Raw genomic sequence first — 25857 nt, 5'->3', positions numbered from 1 at the left:
TCCGACATAAGCAGTACTTGATACTTACTTGATAGCAATTTTAATTCATGGAGACAATATTTGGCACATTATGAAATGGGAATATTTGGAGTTCTGAATAATGTTTGTTGACTTATTTTTATTTTGTATATTTCAACTCATATATTTACAGAAAGCTTCTAAACTAGTTCTCTTTTACCCATATGTGATAATACATTTGTCATCCTACCTTGTTTACTTCCATGTATTTGTAGCTCCCTCCCTCCCTCTCCCAGTCACTCAAGCACTTCCCTTGATCTGTAGAGGTTGTGAGAGCTCTCTTGTGTGGCTCGCATTATCATTTCACACAAAGACAGCTACAGATACTGTTAGTGCAAAAATGAAAGAGGGGACGGTCTAAATCTCCCCAATCATAACAAATCAGTGATTCAACCTCCGGCACCAGGCTAAGCAGATTACTGTCATTTTCCACCACTTGTCCCTTGTAGCTAACAACCTCCAATTAGCAAATCCCGCTGTGCATATCTGTGCCCTGACGGGGAGCCACCATGACAAGCAGAGAAATTAGAAGTCCTGCATGTTAATCTACCATGCTCTGGCAATCTGTGTCATCGTCAAAACACTTTCAGGGGAAATACATATTCAAAGGAGTCACAACAGCAAAGGCACAGGCAGCAGCTAGAACAATGACAATAAAGTCTCAAAACAAACAGCAGTGCATTGTCGTAGTTTCAGACAGCAGGCTGGCTGCTGCGAGCAAACTGAGGAAACCGACTGATGAGGAAGACTAAAAAGAGTGAGTTTCACTGCTGTGTATCATATTTCTATACCTTCAGTAGAAAATACTATTATTTACTTTGTCTATATAGAGTAATAAAATACACAAGCCAGACATTCAATATCTAAATAAATTCATACAAGAAATAAAACATTTGTTAACCTAACAGAAAATTTTGTACATTCACTTTCTAACTCAAAAAAATACAGGCCTCGTAATTTCATTGTTCTAGCTGTGTTGCATTTTTTCACACATGACTGTTGACACAAGCATGAAAACCTGCATTGTCATGGAGCTGACTCATACATGTCATAATCATATTCATGATGATAGATGTGTGTCACTTGAAGACCTTGTAACTGCAATTTGGGGGATTTTAATGTTTACAGTATAGTTGGATTGCATGCTCCTCTACAGTAAAGTAGTAAAAAGTCTCGAGCTTGAAAAAAAAACAAAAAGCCATTGAAATCTCTTTGCGTATGGCCACAACAGCTCAGTCATCAAACTAAGGACAAAACCATTTTCTTCTACTTCCTGACACATTTGGAGATACAAGGTTTTTGACATAATAGCCATCCTGAGTGAAGAAATTTTGGACAGAGCCCTTACCTGTCGCTGTTGTGACAGTTTGAATGGCAGTCCTGTGGGAACAGTCTTGGGTTGCAGACAAAGAGCCCCTGATGTGGAGATCTGTGGGTTCGAGAAGTGGAGAGCTGAATGTGGCTGATTCTGGCCTGTCGATGGTGACTGTTGCTGCTGCTGCTGCTGGGCTGAAGTCTTGTTCACTGAGCTTGTCATGATAGGCATCGGCTGGCTGGCAGAATGGGGTGCTTTGGGGCTGAAATGCAACGTGGGCTTGGTGCTGAGAACCTTCATATCCAAATGATGGGAGCCATTGTGACCATTGGACTTGAAGAGGCAGTTGTTGATCCCTTTACTCTGGGAGCCAACCCTCTGTTGGCTGGAGACCTTGTCCTGTGGGAAGGCGCTGGTGGAAGTGTGGGTGCTCATGGTAGGAGCCCAGCTGATCAATGCTGCTGGTGGTGTTTGGTGGTGATGGAGCAGAGAGCTCGGCTGTTGCTGGTTTGCTGCCATCTGCTTCAGCTGCTCTGCGTGGGATATTTCTGGCCAGCAGGACATGCCTCTGGGGTGCCCTGCCTGAGTGTTAGCTTTCTGTGACGTGGTGGTAGAAGAAGTGCTGGTCAACGTGAAAGAGGGTCCTGCTGAGGCTGGTCGAAGCTGGGGCGAGCCAACATGAACCTGGCAAAAATCTGGGGAGTGCTCTATCTTTATCTGCTTCTCCATTGGGGAACACAAACTGGCAGCTGCTCCTGCTGAGCTTGGCCGACCGAGATCCAAACCGAATGTATCATCCTGCTTTAGCATCTTCTCAAACTCCAGGTCATTCAGTGTTGGCACTGTCTTTGTCAGCTCATCAAAAAGATCCTGGAGCTCTGGGTCAATCTGACTACCACCTTCATCTTTGAAGTCAAAAATCATCTCTGCATTCGTCTGTCCACAAGACTGGATCTCAATGGGCTCTTTTTTCATTTCTTTAAGTGTCATGTTGAATATGTCAGACCCCACTCCATGGGGCATCATATAATTCTTCCTCTGCATGCCAATGGTTTGGGACCCTTGCAGAGAATGAGACTGGGTTAAGCTATGGTTGCAGGGCCCATGTCCCAGACCACTGGTATCCACACAGACCCGCTTAAAGTCTGATCCAGAGAAACCACAGGAGAGCCCATTCTGCTTTGGTGCATGTCCTGGTGCATGTCCCTCAATCTTCCTTCGCAAAGTTCCTTGAAGCTGCAAAACACAATAGAATAGAATTTAAAAAACACTTACATAAAGTAAAGACTTCACCTTCATCTCACCTTTATTTCATTCTTTATTTCGTCTATTATTTACTTAATAATTTACTTTAATTTAGGTAAGTGTTTTTCTAAAAAGACCTCCATGATTGTGGAGTTTGATTTTCAATAGAAGACTAACCCTAAAGAAAACATTTTTATAACAAGACTTTAATTACTCCACTTGATTCAAAAGCTGTCTTGTGAACCAATTTTAATCATGGTGATAGTTCTGAATATGGGTGCATTCAATTCTACATCCAGCTCAAAGTCTCACCATGTAAATTAATCCAATTTCACAATTTGCTCCAAGGCCTATAGATGCTGTACACTTGAACAACTTGTGAAATTTAGGGAGATTGCTTTTATTAAGACAGTGTTTTCATTCAGTGGAATAACTTTAGATTTTACATCAGTGATGCCATCTCAAATGCTTTATTTTGACATAAATCACCCAGTCACATCACTTTGAAATATCAAGCAGATATATTCAGATAACAAATACAAAGCTTTCATATATAATTGTATTTTAACACTTACATTGCAGTGACGAGTCAAGCACTGCTGCAGCATTTAGACTGTTTTTGTATAATGGAGTTTGAGTGTAGCGCATGGACTGAGAAGAAGCTAGGAATCTGATACAGTTGACAGACCGCAGAGAGAAGAATAGGGTCTTTGTTTCTCTCATTTGAATACATTATATTTTCTTCCATTGTGCTTCATAGATAGCAGAGTTTCTCCTTTGTGGCTGAGATTCTGCTTAACATGCTGGTACAGATATCCAACTTCCTTTTGTCCTATCCCCATGTATTCATTTAAGGTAATAACCACATAGGCATGACTCACAACTCTAACCACTGAGTAACACTCCCTAAAACTGAGGCATTAAAAACTCTGACAAAATGTGCATGTTGTGGCTAAAACTAGATTTATATTTTAAGGAACAGATAATGTCATGTCAACAAAATGATGGAGTTTCTTCCTTCACGCGAGCCTATGTGTCAATTCAACAAGAATTAATTGAGAAATAAATAGTCTATCCAGTGTCAATCTCAGGCACATTGTTGTATACACATAAAAATAACTTATTATCTGACCATCTTTTAATGTGGTGCCCGCATGGAAACAAAATGGCTCTGATTGTACACCAACCTGAGCACAGGAGAGGAGTATCAGTGTGTTGCATTTTTCACTGTGGGAACAAATTTGAGTCATTTCCACCTGCTGGCACACATTACATTAAGATGATTCATAGCCTGAGGGTTTGGAATGAATCCTGCAGTTCACTACATTTCTACTCTGTTCGTGTCTGTATTACTTCTGCTAATGCTCTTAACAATTGCTCAGAGATACATCCTCACATTCTACTCAAGGCACAAATATCTGTGACTCATCAAGCCTCCTTTCTTAAAGCTAGTGAGTGTGTTTCGACATATTGAATGGATTTGGATGGATGATGATGATTATGATGATGGTGGTGGTGTTGCACTGAAGGGGGGTGGGACAATGAAATGATCAATTCTATTCAGGGGATCATACTAGGGGCTTTGCATTTAGCTTAGTAATTTTGAATTTGTTATTAGTGAAGATCATTTTCAAAAGCATGATTGCAAATAGATATATCCAAATATCTAGATAACCATTGGGTTTATTTTAGTACAGTAGGAAAATCAACATGAAACATGCTTGAGCTCCAAGACAACAACCAATGTGAAGGCAGAAAAAAACCTAATCCCAAGGTTTTGAGGACTAAAATAGAGGGCAAGAATTTATTGTTAAACTATTAATAGTTTTACATTAAGAGTTAGTTAACTCTTAATTTAAAATGCAGAATATTTGTTCTTAATGGGCCGATTTAAAAAAAAGTAGTATGGTCCTGTACATGTAGTGTAATTATGCCTAATAGTACACTTGAATGCATTTTTAAATAAAATATTAGCTCAATTAACCTTTTGTATATTCAAATTTAAGTAGAAAATTAAATGCATGCAAAAGTTAAGTATGTAAAATATACAGCCACAGAAAAATCAGTAGAGAAGTTCTTAACAGAGACAAAAAAGAAAGAAATCTTGTCAGATGATGTAATGACAGTCTGGCTGGATGATGCCAAGTTAATTCAGAGTATTACAGAGACACATACAATTTTTACTTAGAAATATTCCATAAGTTAATCTACAGTATGTCTCATTCACCAGCTCTCTTTTGCCATATTCGCTGAGATCCAGACTATTAAACATTGTGCCTCTCCACATTCTACTGGACATCTGTTTTTCTCCAAATGCAGATGAAAACAGGCCTTCTAGTGTGTGCAGCTCATGTACACTTTCTCTCCTTCCACAGGGCTCTTTCTGGAGACAGACAGGAGTACTCCTCATGGTTCAAGGCACTGTCTGAGAAAACACATCATGAATAATGCAAAGGACTGTGGATGTGTTGCAAAAAGCCATTGTGAGAGAGGGTTGCCTCACTACTGCCTCTATGCCATTTAAAAAGGGACTCTAGTCAAGAGCAGTTCTTAGTTCAAAATTCATGAAGCCTCTCAAGACTTTGTGTAGTCGAGATTTTGCCAATGTTACCTCACTTGTATATGTGTATCCTGATACTACCTTCATTTGGTAAAAAAATTTCCTAATTGAAACACTGTATTTTATATATTTATTTATTTTTACAGATAAAGGACCATCCTGTTCACTCAGCACTTAGTTCTCTGAAGCAGTGTCCTCCTAACTGGCCTGAAATCCTCATGACAGATCTCCTCCAAGTAATCTGAAAATAGATTTTTTGATTAACATTTAATGAGCTTAGACGCTCTGAATCACTTTGAAAGTGACTCCTGCTGCTTGATAGGCTCAAACCTATGTATTATATACTGATCATCTTAGAGATGAAAGCTTAACTGCATACATTCATTTTCCGTGTTGGTAAAATGTATTTCATCCACTATCACATTTAGTTTAGTAGTTACCAGAATGTTCATTTAAAGGTTACGTGTGTAACATTTAGGAGGATCGACTGACAGAAATGCAATATAATATACATAACTATGTTTTCAGTAGTGATGAAAGACCTTATATAATGAACTGTTATGTTTTAATTATCTTACAATCTGCATTCATGTGGTGTCGGAATAATAGAACTCTTGTTTTCCTCCTTAAATCTTGCAAATTGCAAAATGAGATTCAAGTGTACATGGGACACAAAGAAGTATACAGAAGTTTGATTGGTGCAAATTCATGGATTGCAGATACATATTTTTCAAACATGGAATTTGTAAAATGGTTATAATGTTAGTTTGCGGCCATGTAGAGTGAACTGTATGTCTGCGTGTTGTTTATATGCTCTGATAATGCCAATCCAACACATCTTTGAAGTAGCATTCACGTTAATTACACATTCCAGTTTAAGAGCACATGAACACACACTTGTGAAGTCGTTCTTCCGACTTCACAACTCAGGAAATGGGACCATCAGAGGAGCATGTGAATACACTGTGAGCAGCTGGTTGCAATTCGCAACCCTCACCATTGGATGCCACTTAAACTTACACACTGAACCTTAAGGCTGTGGTTCCAAGCGGGAAGCTTCCAGTCTGAGATGTGAATCCAATGCGGGAGTCCCTTAAACTTGCATTCAATTGAATGCCCAGCAGGGGGCGACTCTTCTGGTTGATTCATGTGGTGACCTCAACAAACGAAAGTGCTCTGATTCTAGCAAGACAATTTTGCTAACCTGAATATTGTTTATTTCAATCACCTGTATTGTTAATGATTAATAAAAATTAAATCCACTTTTGCTGGGTTGGGGGGGCATAAACCTTTTCTAGCTTCTGAAGGGGGGCGTGACAGAAAAAGTTTGAGAACCACTGATTTAAGGATTTTATTAATAAAAAACCAAAGCTAACAAAATAATAAGTTCTACTACAAGTTAGAAAAGCAAACATCTTACAGCTATAATTAACCAAAGAACACAACACACACAGCATTTTAAAGATTTTAACAGTGTAACGTTTTGTGTCCTCCATCCATCATATGCACTTTAATTGAACTACATAGACACTTTTCCCAGTAAATTTGAATAATTAAATCAAGAATGGATTTCATTTTTGAACCTTTCTTCGCTGCTTATTGATGCCCTTTGACTTTAGCTGTGAGGAACATGACCTTGGCCATGTCAGCTGAGACTATCTATTCCTGGGAGCTGGAAGGTTGGTAGCCTGTGTGTCAAGTTGAGCAGTGTGGTGATGCTGAGCACTGTGGATGGGGCTTCGGGTGAGCCATCACAGGGACGCAACACCAGGCCTCCTGGTACCATCTGTCAGTCCAGTGGCACAGCCCTCAGAGCAATGCATGCTTGAAGGGTATAGATTTGTGTTCGAAGGTTTCGTGTGTGTGTGTGTGTGTGTGTGTGTGTGTGCGCGCGTGTGTTTGAGTATGAGTGTGGCTCAACAAAAGATGAAGCTAACCAGCCTTTAATCTATTCACCAGAGCCCTGAAACATGTTGCAATCTGCTCCTGCGAGAGTTATAAACCGTCCTCTCTGCATTTGACATGGAAAAAACAGTCCCAAAATAAAGGAATAAATACAACGATTGTGTTCCTAGGGAGACATAATATTTATGCGGTTCTGCAGGTTGCATACTGTTGCAAGAGGGGATTTCAGCTAGTTTATTGCCAGATAAGAAACAAGAGCCCTAAGACCAATGCCAATGATCAGCTGTCATACAAAATCCAGCTATCAGCTTGCAGAATGCTGAGAAAGTGTGTAGGGCTAAGTTTAATTATATGGTTTCTACTAGCAGTCTAAAACTGTAAGCAATGATACCCTATCCAGAGTATTTGAATAAAACATCCTGGATAACTTGAACATTGTAAATATTTAAATGAAGGTAAGGAAGCTGAGGCTGGGACTGCTGCAATACAGTATGTACATTCACAAGGCAATTTATAGTTTCATTCAAATCAGGTCAGGGGGCTGTCAGACTCTGCTTTGTCTTTCCTGTAAACTGTTTTCTTTTTTTAATCCTATTTTGTTACTAAATCATGGGTTGTTTTTATTCAGCACATTTCAGGTATCAGCAAGGAACAAGGAGGATAATCTATTTGATACTATGAAACAACAAACAGTTTCCAGGATAACCTTGATTAGGTGCTACCAACAGGAGAAAATACTGACACATTACAATTGACAATTCTACATGTTTAATTTTTTTTTTGTTTAAACTGTTTTTCGGCTTTAAGCCTCATAGATTTAATTTAAAGAAAAGATTTGTGTAGCACTAAGAATAAAGGAAATTATATAACTTTGAAGGTAGCACTGAGGCAACAACAAGCAATTATAACTGAACTTATATCTAAAAAATATGCCACACCAGCATATATGGTGTGTTTTATGACAATCCCGCAGGAAATACTGAACTACATATCTATTGAAGCAAAGTTTAGAAGACAAATTAGATAGCTCCCTTTTGTAAATCTTGGCAGCTATTTTTAGCATTAAATTAAAACATTTTTTAGTACATTTTGGTGAATAAATTAGTTGCTGACAAATTGATAACATCAGCAGACTTGATCCTTCTTCACACATAGTAAATCATAAATCTAGGTTTTTTCATTTTTTTTCACAAAACACAAATTGTGGAACGAAACTCTTATTCCCCCAACAAAAGAAACATATTTAATCTGTTTCTACAGGGCATGTGCCATAAGGTTGCACAGGGATGTGAGCATAGGTTCATGGTGTGCTTCCCTAATCAGGCTGGTGCGTGTTGGGACGAAGCAGCACACTGCAGAGGTGGGCTACTTTTGGCTCATCAGCACATTGCATCCCCACACTTCCTGACACAGTTGTATTAGATTGAGGCTGCCCTCCAGAGAGCAGGCAGGAGAGAAGGATGAGCAGCAGCAGCGGCAGCAGGAAAAAAAGAGAGGCAGCTTTGTGGCAGCCTCTGGGAAATAGGAAGAGACGATAAGAGCTCCTTTGAAGAGAAATCATCCATTATGTTTACTGAAGGCAGATTTTTTTAACAGTTAATGTAGCTCAGTTCTAACATTCCATGGAGAAACTTGTTATTTTAGAAAAAGGCAGCTTGCGCACAAAGAATCCTGTTGGAAACACCCATTCAAATAATATCAAATAATAATGGAGAGCTGATCTCTCCATTATTCAACTGCACAGATTAAAAGCCAGCATTCCAATCAGTCCTTGTTTTGGCATGTCTTTTGTTCAGAATCAAGCAGATGAGTTTAATGTGATATCCCCGAGGCTAAAGGAGGCAGGAGGAAGGAGCTCCAAAAAAATGCATGGACCCCAGAAGAAAATATGTGGGGCCTCTTCAAAAAAGTAACAAGCAATGCTGGTATATCTGCAGTCACAGGTCACTGCACAGCCATTACAATGATGTGAGTCCTGCACTGAGGGTGAGTGGACAAGGTATAAAAAGGCTGCTCTTGGATAGTTTGAGTCATTAGTCAAGCAGACCTTTTACACAAATATATTTCATCCCTTGTAATCATCTGAAACACAAAGTATTCTCGATCTGGATAGGTAGTTTGAATGGCCTATTGTACATAATATTCATTGAGTTTAATCTCCTGTCAGGTACAATGCCAGTTCAAGAGCTGTGGTTCGTGGCCCTCAGATTCCCAGGATAGCAGTGAAGTGATCCTGGGAACAAATATGGGGCGTATGAGTGTGTGGTGGAGGGGGTAGGCAGACTCTGTCAAGGCATCACTGCAGCACCAGCTAGGCCACGCCACTGCAGACGTACCACAGGTCACCAACATTGCAGTGACAAGCCGTCACATCACATCACCCATGGCCATGTAGCTCACAGAGCTCCTGACACTGCTGTCGCTTCTCATCTACATGTCATTCTTAACCACAGAGACATTTACTGAGGAGGACTGAGGGCTTCCCAGACTCAGGAGCAATCCCATGCAGCACGTATCACTTTAGCATCCAGAATAAAAGGGATCCCTTCAATATATTATTTAAAGCGGGAACTACAGGATGTGTTAAAACTCACTGGCCATAACACACTGACCAAACTAAAAATAATTGTCAGGTTTAATTGCCATATCCTATTCTCACACTGTGGCCGCAGCATATTTTTTCTATTAAAGACAACTGCCACCTTTGTCCTCCCTTAAGTCACTGTAAAAGAGAGAAAGTTGATGGACTCCTGTCGCACCATTCTAATCCCAGAGCTAGTCATAGATAACCATAGAACTCTTGCTTGCCAAATGCATATACGCTAAGCTGCTATTGTAGTGCAAATGTTTAATTTAGTGGTAACACAGGCTTAAATTCTCATTGGTCCAACACCCTATGTGCTGGGAACACCCTCTATCATCTCTTGCTATTTCAATCCACATCTAAAGTTCTGCATGCTGTGCACCAAAAATTAAAGGACATGATGTAGATCTACTGTGTCGACATGTTTCTTTAAATTGGTGTATGTGCACTGGGTCTGCTGTGAGAAGCTTTTCAGGCTGGGAAACTGCTTGAGGTTGTGGGAGGGTTAACATAAATGAGTACATTAAAGGATTCTTAACAGCAAAGGCTTAAAGCTAGGGTAGGCAACGTTAGAGAAATCAGCAAGAGACAGCTTGATTTTGAAAGTTTCCAACTGGAAAAATCCCACCCCCTCCCTTCAGGCCTCCCTCCAAAGCCACTCCCCCAAAACATATTTTTATGCATTATGAGTGCAGAGCATGTGAAAATCAGGCAACATGAGATAGTAGAAAATTTGATGATTCTAGCTTCTCTGAAAACAAATACCTTGTTACACTTGTCTAAAGCTCTCCTAGAATGTGTGTAACCTTAAAAGGCCATACAGCCACAAGTACCTTTTTCCTCCAGCAACCGTCAAACACAAGGCCTGCCTCCGGTCATGCCACAGGAAAAGGCCCATAAGCAGGGAACAAGTTCCCTTCCTGTTTTCAAAGACGATTCCTATGGCATGCAGAGCCATTTCCTGTTCGCTAGGCTCATTTCACCATCTCAAACATCTGGCTGCTCTTCAGCATGCAGCTGCAGCACGGTGAGAGCCAACAGTGCCACTGCTGAGTTGAGCAACACAGTTCTGAGCCATTCCAGTCATGTCTCTGGCCACTAGAAAGAAATCCATCTTCGAACTTCACTAGACAATGCAAGGTATCCCACTAGTGTGCATTATTTAAGATCTGCAGTGACTATTGATGAGATAATCTTTAATTGTAACATATTTATGTCCTATCTCTCAGCTATTTGGATTATGAATTCCTTGATACTCCTTTTCAAGCACAGCGACTTGAGTTCCAAATCAGGAAACAATATTTGTCAATATCTAATGTGATGGCAGCAAAGTGCTCTTTAGCAGCATTGCTGTGGCGATTTCCCAATGAAACAAGGATCCATTTTATATCCCGTGGGAAACCTGGGCTGAGTGGTTAATGCTGTGCTAATGCTGCTTCACTCAGCCAGGTCTTGATAAGCCTCGTGCTTTTAGAGGGTAAACACATTTACTGTTTTAAATTGCTTCAATGTAGAAGCATGTAGCTTGGAAAAATCCACTAGTTGAAAAGGGTATACTTGTTGAGTTTTGTTAAATCTCTTGCTTTTCACTTAAATTATACACACATGCATTAGGACAGGCAAGCAGTCACGCTAATCTGCACTTGTGCTCTGAAACATCCTCTGCTAGTTCAGTTTGAGAAGGGATTGCTGCAGCTAGAAAGTAAGAAGAAAAAATAAATGAGTGGGAAGCTTTGTTTGACTCCCACTCCTATCAGCTTTGACATTCCAAATAAGGTCTGTGCAGACCGGCGCTGGCAGAGACGGACACAGAAAACACTGCAGAGCTCTCACAGACTCCAACCAAGGAAAAAGTGTGTGGTGGGGGGAGCAATGGGGGACCACGGTGCAGAAAATATGTGACCTCTACAAATGTATCATCAGTCTGACAGTTCCCAGAAGGACAAAAACAAAACATCACATGACACTGATATATCTTAGATATTAGTTAGATACCATCATCCATGAAAAACAAACAATTAAGTTCAATTCAATTCCGGATAGCTGTGGCCTAAAACAACAATTGTTTTATAGTGTGGAGACTGGTGAAAAGTCTTTTGGTTTTTTATTGCTGCTTTATATCTCTCTCGAAGTTCTATTAATCAATATTTTTATATTAACATTGAATAAAGTAATACTATTTGAACTGTATTGATTAATGGCAAATTATCACCTTTTTTACATCATTCTGGTAAGAGCACATTTTGGTCCTGTCTCACCTCTCTCATCAACCCTGCTTCCAGCAGCAGGCAGCTGTTTTCAACAAACAAGCTCTAATAAACACACTGTACATTTCATTCCCAGCACCAAACATCAGACAAAGTTAGAGACTAGCTGGTGAAGTGTAACATCTAGCAGCTAAATAGCCAGTTATTTTTATCGGCGGTGGAGACCAAAACAGAGTTAAAAGCAGAGTAAAAATTGAACTGAAATTTGTCAGGTGGCCAGAAACATGACTCCTATTGAATGAACATGAACAAATAAGAAGGCAAATGACTGTTAATTTCACACATTAGTCACTAATTGGGGATAACATGTGAAGTAAAGCTTTGAGTTTTGATTTGTCACTTCCTATGCAGAGATACGACCTGAACAAAATTTTAGCATTTAATTTAAGGGCAATTGGACACTTTTTTCTGTATTGCTGCCCAATTGGAAATGTAGGGTAACAAGGGCAGTGTTCACATGAAAAGTAAAATGTGTATTCTCCCGCACATGTAGAATAAAAAAGACATTTCATTCCAAGGGTTGCTTAAATTGCCTTCCCAAAGAGCCCTGTAGGTACTGAGCTCACCACTGTCTGTGCAAGTGGTGGCTCTTACAGTGGCAAGGAGAGTTCAAGGTTGCAGCAGAGCCTGTGTCTCTGAGCATGTTTCTGCATGCAGGCAGCTCTTGTGTGTGTCTACATGGGCCTTGTGAACCAACGCTTTAGGTCTTTTTACGTGTCGCAGCTGGTGAGAGACAGACACAGTGTGCTTTCAGGTAATCTATCTAAATGGAAAAAAACTACTTTCCCATGGTTTGATTACTGACATTCATTCAAAGTTGAGGGAAACATTTAGCAGCCGTTGTGTATCAAACTGTTCAAGAGGATTTATGCTGGTCAAGACTATTGTGGAAAGAAATGATCTCCTAAGCATCCTATCTAATCGCAAAATAGTCCACAGCAGTTAAAAACAGTTGCATCTGGATAGGTAAACATCTAGTCCATTGCTTGGAAACAGACTGTTCTTGATAGTGAATATTTTGTCATGGATTTAAAACCAAGTTCCAGTCATACTCCAACATGTACAACAGCCGCTGACTATTCAAAATTATTTACAGCTGATTAAACAAAAAATTTAAAAGGACATCTGCTATATTCATACAATTCTGCCGCTACTACTTCACCTGAGTTCCACTAAGTAAAATTTAGTAAACTGGTAATAAATGTTAAAGTAGCTTGTATGCTTGATATTACACAACTAAATGGACAATGAACCCTCAAAAATGTAGCAGAGAAAACTGCTCAGACAACCGACTCACAGCCATGTGGCTATCATCACAGCATCTGCTAAAGGAGGAAGCAGAGAATCTGGCCATCCTCCCTCTGCCCAGTCTGTAGGAATGGGCTTTAGAACAACAATAACCTAACCGGACAGAGACTGTCATGTGGCAGATAAACTGCCAGATCGCAGTGATGATACAAGTTGGAGAAATTGGAAGTGGAAATACAAGTTAATCAATCTCTCACTTCCCCAGCCAGTATAAGGTAGTCACTGGAGGCTGAGCAAATCTGAACATTTTGTACATTAACAAGTAAACATGCTAAAAAATGTGAACATTGTCCATCCATGATTTATTTCTCATCTTGTTTGTGACAAAAAGAAAAACCTATGTGTTACCTCTGTATGCTGTTGGTAGAAATGTCATTCAAAGAAAAAGCAACATCTACCTTTAGTGCCAATGTGATTTTGGGATATCACATTATACATTATGCTGCTGTCACATTAAATTACACCCTGTTGGGTTCAGGTTGTGTACATGAAACAATCTGCATTTCCACCCCAGGACATGATATTTGGTCTGGGTGGAAGAGATTATACTGCTTGCTTGTGTGGATTTCACAGCTCAACTGGCAAAGCATCCCTTCACTGACTAGACAGCTGTTTTTTCCCCTCGTTTTGACTACTTCAGGCAAAACAGATGAGCTTGGTGATTCAAACCCAGCCAAGGCAGCATAATAGAGGGGAAAATTCCCTCTCACTGAGGGAATTAATTCAATGGGAATGACAATGAGGACAAACGCTGATAAACACAAGTGTCAGTATTTTAATCAGTGCTTTGAAAAGTTATTCTGGTATGATACTATTGAAAAGAGCATTAGGCTATAATATTTAAAAAGTGTATATTCTGTGGAATAGTGGTCTATTTAAGCAACCAACTTGTTGAAATATATGGTTTAAAAGTACAAAAAATACTGTACAAAATACTGTTACTGTAACAAGGACAAACAGTGCCATAGATGTAAAGCACATGAAACCAAGCTCATCATCCACTGGCAAGGCCACAAGATAAGTTTGCAGCTCACGTTTGACTATCAAGTCGGCGAAAGTCAGTCGAAGTCAACTCAAACTCACTTTCAGCCATGCTGCCAATTTATCCCAGTGGCTAACAATGGTTCTGCAACACAAGAATCCCCTGTGGCAGCAAAATAATTTTCCCAATAGACCATTGTTATAAAACAGTTTTACAAACAAGGTCAGTCATTTAAACCATGAGGGTTTTATGTCTGTAAAACTTTTCCAGAGCCTAGAAAAGCTATTTTTGTGTGTGTGTTAGGTCTAAACTGCACTGCTACAAAGAATGTGGGTGATAGAATGGATTAGCACATGCTGGTAGCAGGGATTGTCTGTGCTATGGACAGAGTTGGAGGTAGCGATGGAGCAATGGATAAGACACATGCCTTTGGTGTGAGAGATCCAGGTTCAATTCCCTACTGTGATCTAACAATGTGTTCCTGAGCAAGACACTTAACTCCTAGTTGCTCCAGATGCGAGTGACCTCTGATGTGTATAGCAGTTGTAAGTCGCTTTGGATTAAAGTGTCAGCTAAATGAATAAATGTAAATGCTTTGTAGTGAAAAAGTAGCTGCATGCTCTGCCAGCTACTTGCTGTCATTGGCTGGATGTGGATGTCGAGTTGGCTGATACCTGCATGAGCGATGTATCGGTGAGCCGTTTTGATGCATTGTTGAGTAGTTAACACATCCGATTGATTGCTGGTTTGCCCCCAATCACAGCCGGCTGGTTGGCGAGCTTGGTGACAGACAAATCGGGCTTAAAATTGTGCAGTGTAAGCTTAAGTCTTAAATTCTTATCGTCTATACTATTCCAGCCTTCTATCTTATTTCCTATCCTATTGACAACCAATAGGCCTATAAAGTATATTTCAGTATTTACAAGTAGCCTATCTTTCATTTTTAATAGACACAGAAGCTATTCTACAGAACATGACAGAAACTATTTCTGCTCTTCAAGGAGACACTCCACCTGACTAGACTACCTGAGCAATGTGTCAAGTGAAGTGAAGGTCAATGTGAAGTTAGGAAAGAGTGGGCTTCAATTAATTTATCACATTTGACCATGCCTGTGTTTAGCTGAACCACAGAACACCATGCTGTTAGGTTATGGCATAAAAAAGGCTGGCTTTGTTGCCGGATGTGGGAAAAACATCCAATAGAATCTAAAAAAAGCACAGGAAGGAAACTGGGGGTGGGGTGGCAGTGAGTAGCAATGGGGGTGTGGTGGTAGAGAGTGGGAGTGAGAAAGGAATGTTCTCTTCACTCTCTTTCTCCTTCTTGTTATCATGCATATGCACACATAATAACCCCACTTTCTCACTAAGAGCTATGAAAAGAATGCAGCATAACAGTTTTAATCAAAAGGGTAGGAGAATGAGCCTTTACTTGCTTAATGATGGTTTGCCATCAATTTAAAAGAACAAGTCAGCCCAATAAAATTTAAAGGGGCCCTATTGCAGGAACCATTCCATCTGACTACAGTGCGTGATTAAGTGTTTTTTTAGGCATCTTCAACATTTTGTCAAGAGAAATCTTGCAAACAACACCACTGATCATATTTTTTCATCTTACCAACATTACAGAATTTAGTTTTGTATGGTCTTATGCGCTGCTTACAGTAATACTTCTCATTCTTTGGAGAGACTGATACAGTGGAGAACTGATGCAGACGAGGTGAATAATTAAGTGATTAATGATCATTGAGAGGCAGCACTTGACCTAACACAGCCCTCCTTATGCCAGATATCGTCTGATATGACGCAGCTTTGTTTTAAAGGGTCCACTTCACTGGCATAGCTTTAATCAAAGTTGACTCTGGTGTAGACCACTTATGCCCTGGATTTAAAGGCCACCCAGTAGAATACACATGTACAATGCTTACACGTGTTTTCTAAAGATATTGTGCCTTATTTGGATATATTCCACAAGCCCTCTTAAAAGCAGCTCCCATGTAGTTATAGGATTTACCTCCTTAATTGCTTTAAGACTCATTCTCATCTGGTAGAGGCAACCTGGCTTTACCAGATGGATTAAACATACTTTGTACTTTTTGAGAGTGGAGAAAATGAGATAAAAACTTAAAGGGGCAAAACCAACAATTTAGGAGAATACAACACCACAAAATACAGTCTCAAAAATTACAATAGTAAACAAAACCTCTCTGCCAAAGTGACAATAGTAGATAGTATTCATTACTATTGCATAGCAGGGGTTTACATTTTTCCGGTTACTCAGTATATTTGTCTGAGAATTATAGATAACAGTCTTCTACAGCTGCCATAAATGTTAAGCAAATCACACAACATGAAGTCAAGAATGTTATTTCCTGCTACGCAATTTCTGCGTGAGACTCCATGTTACTGCTCATTACTTGTTCATGTAGCCTAATCCGTTCATGGCAGGTAAACAGATTCCTCTCACTTGTCATGCAAAGAGTACATCGTTTACATTGTAAAACATGATGCATGTTTCATTACATTTTAGAATGATCTGTTTCTGTTTATGGGTTTGATCATCTTCCTCTACTTAACGTTTGTCATACACCTTCCAATAAAGCAAAGTTACAGCATGTGAACGCTAACACTCACCTCACATGGAAGTTTGCGTCATTTTAATTGGAGGACCTGCTGTTTGTGGCTAATCAAGATCTATTATTATTAAACTATTACACTATTACATTTTTTATTACATCTGCAGGTAGGAATTTTGTCTTACAAAAAATAGCCTTTAACTAAACATTTTGTACATTTTAGAACAAAGAGCAGTACTTGTAACCACAGCTATGGTATATTTTAAATCAAAACAATCAAATCAGTAAGCAGATAGATTTCCAATATGTCATAATCAGCACAAGCTGAAATTAGTCTAAAATAGCCACAGTAGCAGGTACACAGTACCTGCATGGTCTAGTCACTGTAGGCCTGCTTCCTATTAAACCCAGATTGTAGATGATTCGACAGGACAGATAAAGACCAGAGATCCTCCCCTGGTTTCACCTCCAATGTGTGCTGTAGATACAACAGCAGTGTCTGTGTGCCTCAAGGCAAGGTGGAGAGAGAGCAGGCGCCAGAGCATAGCTCAGCACCGTGACACCTCACCACAGCAGAGCACTAACACAAACATTCCAGCTGCCACTTCTCAGCCTTATTGGCAGAGCTGAGGCAAGAAACAAGACCATCTATGTTCCACCTCTACAACCATATCATATGCTCCAGGCTGATCTAGCAGTCTGAAACATTTGGATTAGGATTTGACAGTTGTGGGAAGGCTGATACAGCACCAATACCTATATTTTGTAAGCTGCTTCTAACTGTGATTTATTATTTGGGTAATTTAAATCTGACCTTGTTCATGCCCAAAAATGACAAGGATGTAGTAGTTCCCTGAGATTTCTACGCTTAGAAAGTTGGGAAAGCCTCTGAAAGTGATACCATTAAAGGGACATTGAACTTTATTAGAACTTTTATTTACTATTATTACAAATTTGTTAGAATATTACTGTACTCATCTGTGGTCATCGCAGGATCGCTACAATGAAGTCCGACTGGGAAGAAAGAAATGAGAGGTCAAATGATCAGACTACAATAAGCCAAAACAGACAGATTATGTACCATTTTGTTGTAAAGCTGTAAATGAACATACCTGGAATGTTTTTAATAATCCCTTATTGCCTAGGAAAATAGTGTGTGCACACAACTAAGGCAAAATAGGTCACAGTTAAATTGTGAACTGACAATTTAGGTAATAATTCTACAGTTTGCCTTTGTTTTCTCCTCCAAATAATTTGTCTAACCTGGGTGTTCGTTTTAAACCTGTCTGATGGTCTGAACACTCATGTTTCTTGCCCAGTCTCCCTCCTTTTTGAGCAATGATGTCATATTACCAGATATCAGCAATTATCTTTTTCAAAACCAACCATGAAAGCAATTGCCAAAACTATGAAAATAAGATCCAAGATATAATGAACTGGAAAAATCCTTTAAAGTCTCCACTGAAACCCAAACTAATTATATAGTTGAAATCAGCTGGCAGCTCCATAAGGCAGGGTGACGCAGTAATGCCATCCATTGCCCGCCACATTGGCCTGCAATGATTTAAGTAGTTAGCTTAACCAACCTGAAATGATCTAATATTTAATAAAACAGCAATTTAGGCTCAGTATGTGTAGGCTTAGTACATGATCATATTAGAGGAGAGAACAGCATTCACCTGGTGTGCTTTGCCACATGTAGTTATTGTCACAGCTCAGACAGAGAAAGTGGTATGCAAATCAAACGCTTTTTCTTCAGAAGGAAAGAAGAGGAAGAAAAGGAGATGCCAAGGACTAGAGACAAAAAAATGTAATAATGTCTACTTGTGCTGAATTTGCTATTAGCTCCTGACATTAATTTCTAAAACATGTCAGCAACATTTCAGATATGCAACGTTGTCTGTGCCAACTATGTTTGTAACTTTCACCTATCATGTATTTCACATCCACAGCGTTCCCCCAAGGACAACTGTAGCAAAGTACTGAACATTACTCGCGATGCAAATGGAGCTGAACTATGACTTAGACCCCAGAGAACAGGAGCAGGAGGGAGAGAAGAAAAGTGAATCCTTGTGCCTCTTTTCAGCTCTCTGCAACTCTGGAGCCTGGGAACTTCAGCAGCTTGGCCAGGCTCTGAGAAATATCCTGAGCTGTAATGTAAACATGTCTGAACTCTGATCTAGCGTGGCCCTCCCCTCCCCCCTCCCAATTTAACCCGGCATTCTGTGCAAGGGGTTTGCCAGTGACATCAGGAGCCCACTTTCTCATTTCCTGAGCAGGGTAATGACCCTGAGGAGAATAGGCTGTTTGAAGTCCTACAAATAAAGCTGCTTTGCTGTGAACCCAATTGTTCCTCAGCAGAAGAGCGTGATGGCTGATTACATTTGGGCTTTGAATGGTTTTGTCTTATAAATCGATCTTGTTGTGAACCTATAAAGCCATGTCAGGCTGGAGTAAAGAATTTCAGCAAGGTGAAAACAGTCGTTATGCTAACATGGTAACACATAAGTGGACATCCACACCCAGTTCTCCAGTGGCAACTGTGATATTCTGATCTGTTTACAACAGTGGCTACATCAGACATAGCTGGTTGTCAGAATAGTGTGAGAACAGTTATAGATAAGCTCCTGTTTATCTAAGCATCACACAACTGTCAGCTCTAAAACAAAACCTTCATAGTTGTCAAGTTAGTGCACAACAGGAATGCAAATAACGAACAGAAACCTTTAATACTGGGTTAAAGGAGTTGATATTTTCTTGGCAAGGTTGTAAACAAGGCAGCAAAGTACAGCTTGTGTTTCAGTTTACATGCAAATTGTTTGTCCCCTCAATTCACCTTCCATGCACTGCACATAAAATACACCTGAACATGCATGTTCCCACAGGGTTCCAGTTTCAGCACTGGGTAGCAAAGCACTTGCGGAAAGACACTCCAAGGCACAAGCCCCCCCCCCCCCCCCCCCTTTTTTTTTTTCCCTCTCACACAATCCTGCCCTCTCTTCAATTAACTCAAGCAGGAAAAACCTGACAAACCTCAAAGAGCTCTCAGCAGAACAAATCACATCAGGCATGAACGGATACTTCAACCAGGCCCCTCAGAAGATATAGATGTACATAAACATAGTCCTTTCTTGCCAAGTGATTGCCCCAAGCTTCACATATATTTCTACGTCTAAATTACAGATGATGAAAAACCATGAAAAAACACGCCTCTTAGTCAAATGGAGTTAGAAGTTATGACAGAGCACTAATATATAAGTCATCCTAAAATTCCCCATTGACTTCATGGCACAGATGAGATGTTTTGTGTCTTGAGGTCCACATAATGCTCGAAATTCAAACAAAGTGCTGGCAACAACGGGAAGCTTGCTAAAAGCACAAATCAACAACAAAGGGATACAGTGGGGACTCTCTAATCCAACCCCCTTGGGAATGGAGGTATTTCAACCCAGTGAATTGTTCATTTGGATGAAACACTGAATAGTGGGGTAATTCATATTCAAAACATGAAACAAGTATCTACGCATATTCCGAAAAGTCTGTTGCAGAGTCTAATTTGCAGATGGAGGATCAGCAATTTTGTGCAGTTAATTTGGAACTCATTTTCCTATATGATGAACTTTTCGCAGGTCAGAATTTGAGATAAATATATATCAGCACATGTAAGGCTCCGATGAACTTATTTATGGACATTTATTTATATAAGAACTTGCTATTTTCTTACTGACTAATTTGTAGATTAGTTTGTTTTCAATTATTATATTAATCATTCAATGGTCCAAAATGTCCCAGAGACATTTTGTGTCTTCCAATTGCTTCATAATGTTGTTTACAGCCCAAAACAACAAACCCCAGAATATTATATGTACAGTAACATCAAACTGCAAATTCTCACGTTTGAGAAGATTACTTTTCTGTTGATCAAGTATATGATCAATCAATTAATTGTTTCAGCACTAGACACATAATATTTTTTATAATGTGAGAAAAAACAATACCAGACACATTGTTTATAATTATTTTAAGGGTGTGATGGATTTATCTGATGGATTTCTTGTATCTTAATGTTACCAGGGATTTTGTTGGTGTATTTTTCCATCCCTTTCTGACCAGACAAAGAGCACCTATTACCACTGGTATTGTTGTGGTGTTCATCCCCCACATTTTTTCAATTTCAATCCCCATATTGTTATATTTGGAGAGTTTTTCTGTGGTCTTCAGAGAGGTTGTTCAGTGGGGACAGACATGTTAATGAGCAGACAAGTTTTCTACTTCTTGTCCTTCACTACTGTGTCGGGTCTTGTGGCCTTGGTTTCTTTATCAGTTTGAATTGGCATGTCCCAGATTATAGTAGCTTCATCATTGTCTATTATAGTTGATGGCTCATGCTCATAGTCTTTGTCCTTTACTTTGATGTTGTAATGCTTACAGATTGCCCAATGGAGCTATGCTGCTGCTTTGTTGTGTTGTTGTATATATTCTGTTTGGACAAGTACCATCTTTCAAAATTTTATTCCAATAAAAGTTGGTCTTAATGTGTTGGTCTTGAGCAGCAATACTAAACCCTTCTGTTTCAGATTGTCGGCCAGCTGTACTTAACCATCAGTTTGTTTGGGCTTGATCTGCATCTTTGTCGTGAACTTGCTTCGGGTATTGTCCGTGTAGAGGCTTTCCTTACCATTTACTCTTTAGCTGTTCTAGGGCTTGTTGTTTGGCCTTCACTTTTTTCCTCTGGGTGTTGTTGGTGGCTGGCTTGTTTTTCATGATTTCAATTTCTGGTGTATTGAGTTCTCTTTTGTATTTCACAGCTTCATGGTGTACTGATAATGTTTTCTTCGTTCTTTTATGTTTTGTATCGCTTTCATCGCTTCCCAGGAAACTCAACAAACGTAACCTATTGGCCTCAGGTGAAGATACCAACGATGGTCGTTCAGTCTTGGCCATGGGTAGTCCTAACGACTGTAACGACTGTCATTACAGCAACCAGGAGCACTAACAAACCATCAGTATCAACGATCCTGGCTAACGACCCCACTGAGGTTAAATAGCTGATTTTCCCTACCAGTCAGTTGCCCTTGACTTTAACCTTCGTTGGATATTTATGAAGACTGTCCTGTTCGGTGTTCAAGTATGTGTCAAGACCGATGGTGGTTGTCTTATATGCCATCTCAATTTGGATAAGGCCACTACCACCTGATGTTCTTGGGATGTAAAGCCTATCCACATCTGCTTTAGGGAGGTGCATTTTTTCATCTGTCAGCAGTTTTCTACACAATATAAATTAGTAAATTAGACACATAAAAACAACACAACCTGCACCGCCAGGGAGAAGATGTTGCAAGGTTGCTGTCTGAAGGTAAAGCTGTTACCTTGCAAGCTGTGCTAGCGGACCACAGCCAAGAACAGCAACCAGACGTCTTTGGAGAAAAGGCTTTTAACCTGAGACGGGCAGTATTTACAGGCTAAATTTACCCTTAAGGCCAGTTGTATACCTCATACATCAGCAGAACAGACCTGGCCCACTTGGACTGGCAGTGGCCCATGTTCCTCTGAGCATGTACACACTTATATTGTATCATCCTTTGAAGACAAAGGATTTGATGGGTCTACTACATGATTTCGGCAGCACTCTTCAAAGACAGATACAGCCTTTCCATAGGCTACTGAATAAAACATGAGGCGTGTGCGCCAGGGTGGGTTGTGTCTGTCTGTCTGTGTGATGGGGAGGGATGAGGGGGTTCTTAAGACACCATTACTAGAGATACTGTATAACAGATTATCCATGAATGCCTTTGATTTGACACACATCCTCACTGCCCGGCTGGGTGTCTGGAAACTTCTGTCTTCCCTGATTCACATGTTCTTTGTTTTCTGATTTTTAAGGGTTTTTTTCTATGCGTGTTGTTTGGTAGCATGGAACTTGTTAACAAAATCTAAATTAGTCCAGAAAAGTATAAAACTGTGCTCATTTCAGAAGGAGGAGGCAATGCAAATCTTGCCAGGTACAGAGATGTCCCAGATTCACAGAACACTATTTCGAACATGCTGCTGCTGCTTCTGCATGACACCACATTTGCTGAGCCTTGTCTTTTTAAGTCAAATTATACTGGATGTACTTTTTTCCCTACCGAGATACCATTAAATGTATCATCCAATCAAAACATGATAATTTTTTAAATTAATATCATCAACTTACATACTTACAGTGCATAATTAAATCTGTTCCAGCCCAATGGGTCATCTTAACAGAAGGGGATGTATATAATCAAACTCTGTTATCTGACAGTTTTACTGTTCTCCATCATTGATTAATATAACTTACATTTATGAAAGCTTGTATTGTACATGCAGCCAGTGTCTCATGTCTTTTCCTGGATAAATCCAGTGGTACACAGGAAGTGATACATGTTTTCTGGCATCATCAGTATTGTTTGAAGGTGGTTTATCGGCAACAGCTACCAGAGAAGGAAACAAAAACAAAAAAACAGTTTGATCTCCTGAAGGTAGTGAGAAGCAGCACTACAATGATTGCTCAGCACTAAAGATGTCCTCGAGAATTTCTTAGACAACCACTTAAAATTTCATTTGACATATTTGGACATCATCACACTAGAACTACTGATTTGTTGAAAATCCTGGCTTACGCCATAATGACATTGGATAATATTAAAAGCTGCAGTTTATAAGATAAAAATACAGTCTCTATAATATCTTTAGTAAATGTAATCATTAACTCAAATGGGATTGAAAAATAAAGCTCCTTTGAGAAATGTCAGTCATCAGTGAACTTTGTTTTGTGCCACTTAAATATCTGGTGTCTGGGATACCAAAGAGAAGCTTGTTGAAGCTTGTATTCCTCTCTCCCTCGAGGACATAGCAATCATGATCACAAAACATACGTGTAGCTAAGTTGTTTAGAAAGCATGTACGCTGACGTTAACATAAAACTATGTTTACTGGCCAATAGAGACATTCATTTCATGCACAATTTAGCCAAAACATGATACAGTAGCTATTAACTAAGTCAGAACCAACATACTGTCCAAACAAATGTCTTCCACAGGCAGTAATTTCCTGAAAACTGACAGCCACAGCATTAGTCTTGTGAGTGATTTTAACCTACCACTTCCCCTTCCTTTAAGAAAAGCTGTGCTTACGTAGTTGGTGCTAAAAATTTATGAACTGTCCTCGACTAGGACTGTGGAATGTCCAGAACATTATGTTACATGGCCCTAACTTTTATTACATAAGTCGGTAAATCTGACTGATGTGTATCAGCAAAAAGCCACTGTCATGTTTCTCTGAGCAAAATGTAATGATGATTCCTTCTTTTAGTTAATGTTGTGTCAATTAGCAACACAGAAACATATGGATGGAGAAGGCAGAATACTTCCTGAAATTAATCTGGAAACACTTGAGCAAATGTCATCAAATGACTCCTAAATTCAATCACATTCCACAGCATATTTTACTATCATGCCGGCGGGTATCATTTAGTGAAATTATATCTATGGTGGATTGTGAATGGGGGATAATGCATTTATATCGACACAAAGTCTATAATTACTCAAATCTTTCGACATTTTACAGTTTATACCATTTGTTCACAGTATTATACTCTCATCCAGTTACGGTCCAGTATTGCGAACTCTACTAGACTAAACTACTTTGCAATCATAATAAATATTATATATATATAAAATAGCATATCTAAAAAACATCATGAAAACAGAACACTGTGACATTTATTACATTCAAAATTTAGGTGATTTTGTTATAAAAACTTGCATTTAAATACATATTCCACACTGAAAAAATGACATGCATAAGTACAATTTGATTGTGGCTGTGTTTAAACCATTTCTTGGAATGAGCACTAATCCCAAATAGAAGGAGGAGATTAACAGATGGCTTTACTACAGTATATGGAGGCCTATCTTAATGTCTTTTAATCAGAGCACTATGAGATGCTCTACTCATCTTACAGCTACAGTCTACACAATGAGACAAGCTTAATCACATCAGGCTTACAGTGTGGTCGTGCTGTCAATAAACAGCACCCGCAGCGGTTTCAGTCCTGACTAGAGGGGACTTAAGTAATTCAGCTTTTAGACCAACTGACAGCCAGATACTCCAAAAAGAAAAACGTCAGTCCTCCCATGACAACATGGAAGCGATCTGTGGGATGAACATGGATCTTTGCTGCATCCACAGGGTTGGGTAAAGCTGTGGGCTTCAATGTGGGTGGCCCCCATGGACCTGGGCTAATTGTTTCACATCATGGCCGAGCCAGGCTGAGATCAGACCACTGGCAGCTCTGATTCAGGCAAATCAACAGCCAAACAGGGTATGCCAGGAAGCACTTACAGTGCACACCCCACCCCACACTCATGCACACACTCTTCATCCATCATACATGACAACAAGAGAGTAAAATTAATTACTTTTTCTTTGTGCTATTTGAGCTGCCAATCCACTGGTCAGTTGGTAGTTGTAGTTACCTCAGTGACAATAAATTAGGTGAAAAAGAGGTGTGATTTTTCTGTTTCATTGTCAGCATTCGGCAGTCATGGTGGCTGAACAAAAAGTACTTCAAATGTAAATACAACAAGATTTCACACAAATATTACACTTTCAGAATCCTGTTTTGACCTTTTGTCCAAGGTGCTGCAATTGCACCAAATAACACATAAAGCTTAAGTATAGTGGTATTCCCTCTTTATTGGACAGCCTATGGTAGATACAAGAAACATAAGGAGAGAAAGGAGGATGACATGAAGACAAAGTTCTTCGATCAGATTCAAACTAGGGACATTGCATGCTTATGGTTCATCTTTCAGACTAGGATGCCTCACGCTCTGGCTGCTGTTGTGTGGTGGACACAAAGAGTCGCAAGTGGGCAAACACAACAGGCAAATACACTATGAGTACACGCTGCTCTAGACCTGTAGTTACCAGATCTATCACTAGAACAAGACTGGGAAATAACAAAATCCTCCCAGTGCACACAGGACTGTTAATCACCAAGCATCCCTCGCCTACTGCTTTTTCAAGGCCTGTTTGACATAAAGTAAACATGTGCAGGAAATGTATTCAGTGG

General features: G+C 39.6%; 1 protein-coding gene across 1 annotated transcript in view; it reads right to left on the bottom strand.

The window, feature by feature from the left end:
* The window catches only part of zmp:0000001236 (mastermind-like protein 2), a 35203-nt gene that overhangs the window by 5586 nt on the left and 3760 nt on the right, over nucleotides 1-25857 (bottom strand). The window contains exon 2 of the mRNA XM_038693263.1: nucleotides 1367-2569. Within this exon, the coding sequence (XP_038549191.1) occupies nucleotides 1367-2569 (1203 nt within the window). The remainder of the gene's footprint in view (nucleotides 1-1366; nucleotides 2570-25857) is intronic.

Source organism: Micropterus salmoides, unplaced genomic scaffold (genome assembly GCF_014851395.1).
Source record: "Micropterus salmoides isolate LMB-PRFRI ecotype aquatic unplaced genomic scaffold, ASM1485139v1 Ms_hic_scaffold_3, whole genome shotgun sequence".
In the NCBI taxonomy this organism is placed as follows: Eukaryota; Metazoa; Chordata; class Actinopteri; order Centrarchiformes; family Centrarchidae; genus Micropterus; species Micropterus salmoides.
Note: the sequence above shows the minus strand (reverse complement) of the source record. Positions and strands in the feature narration are given on the sequence as shown.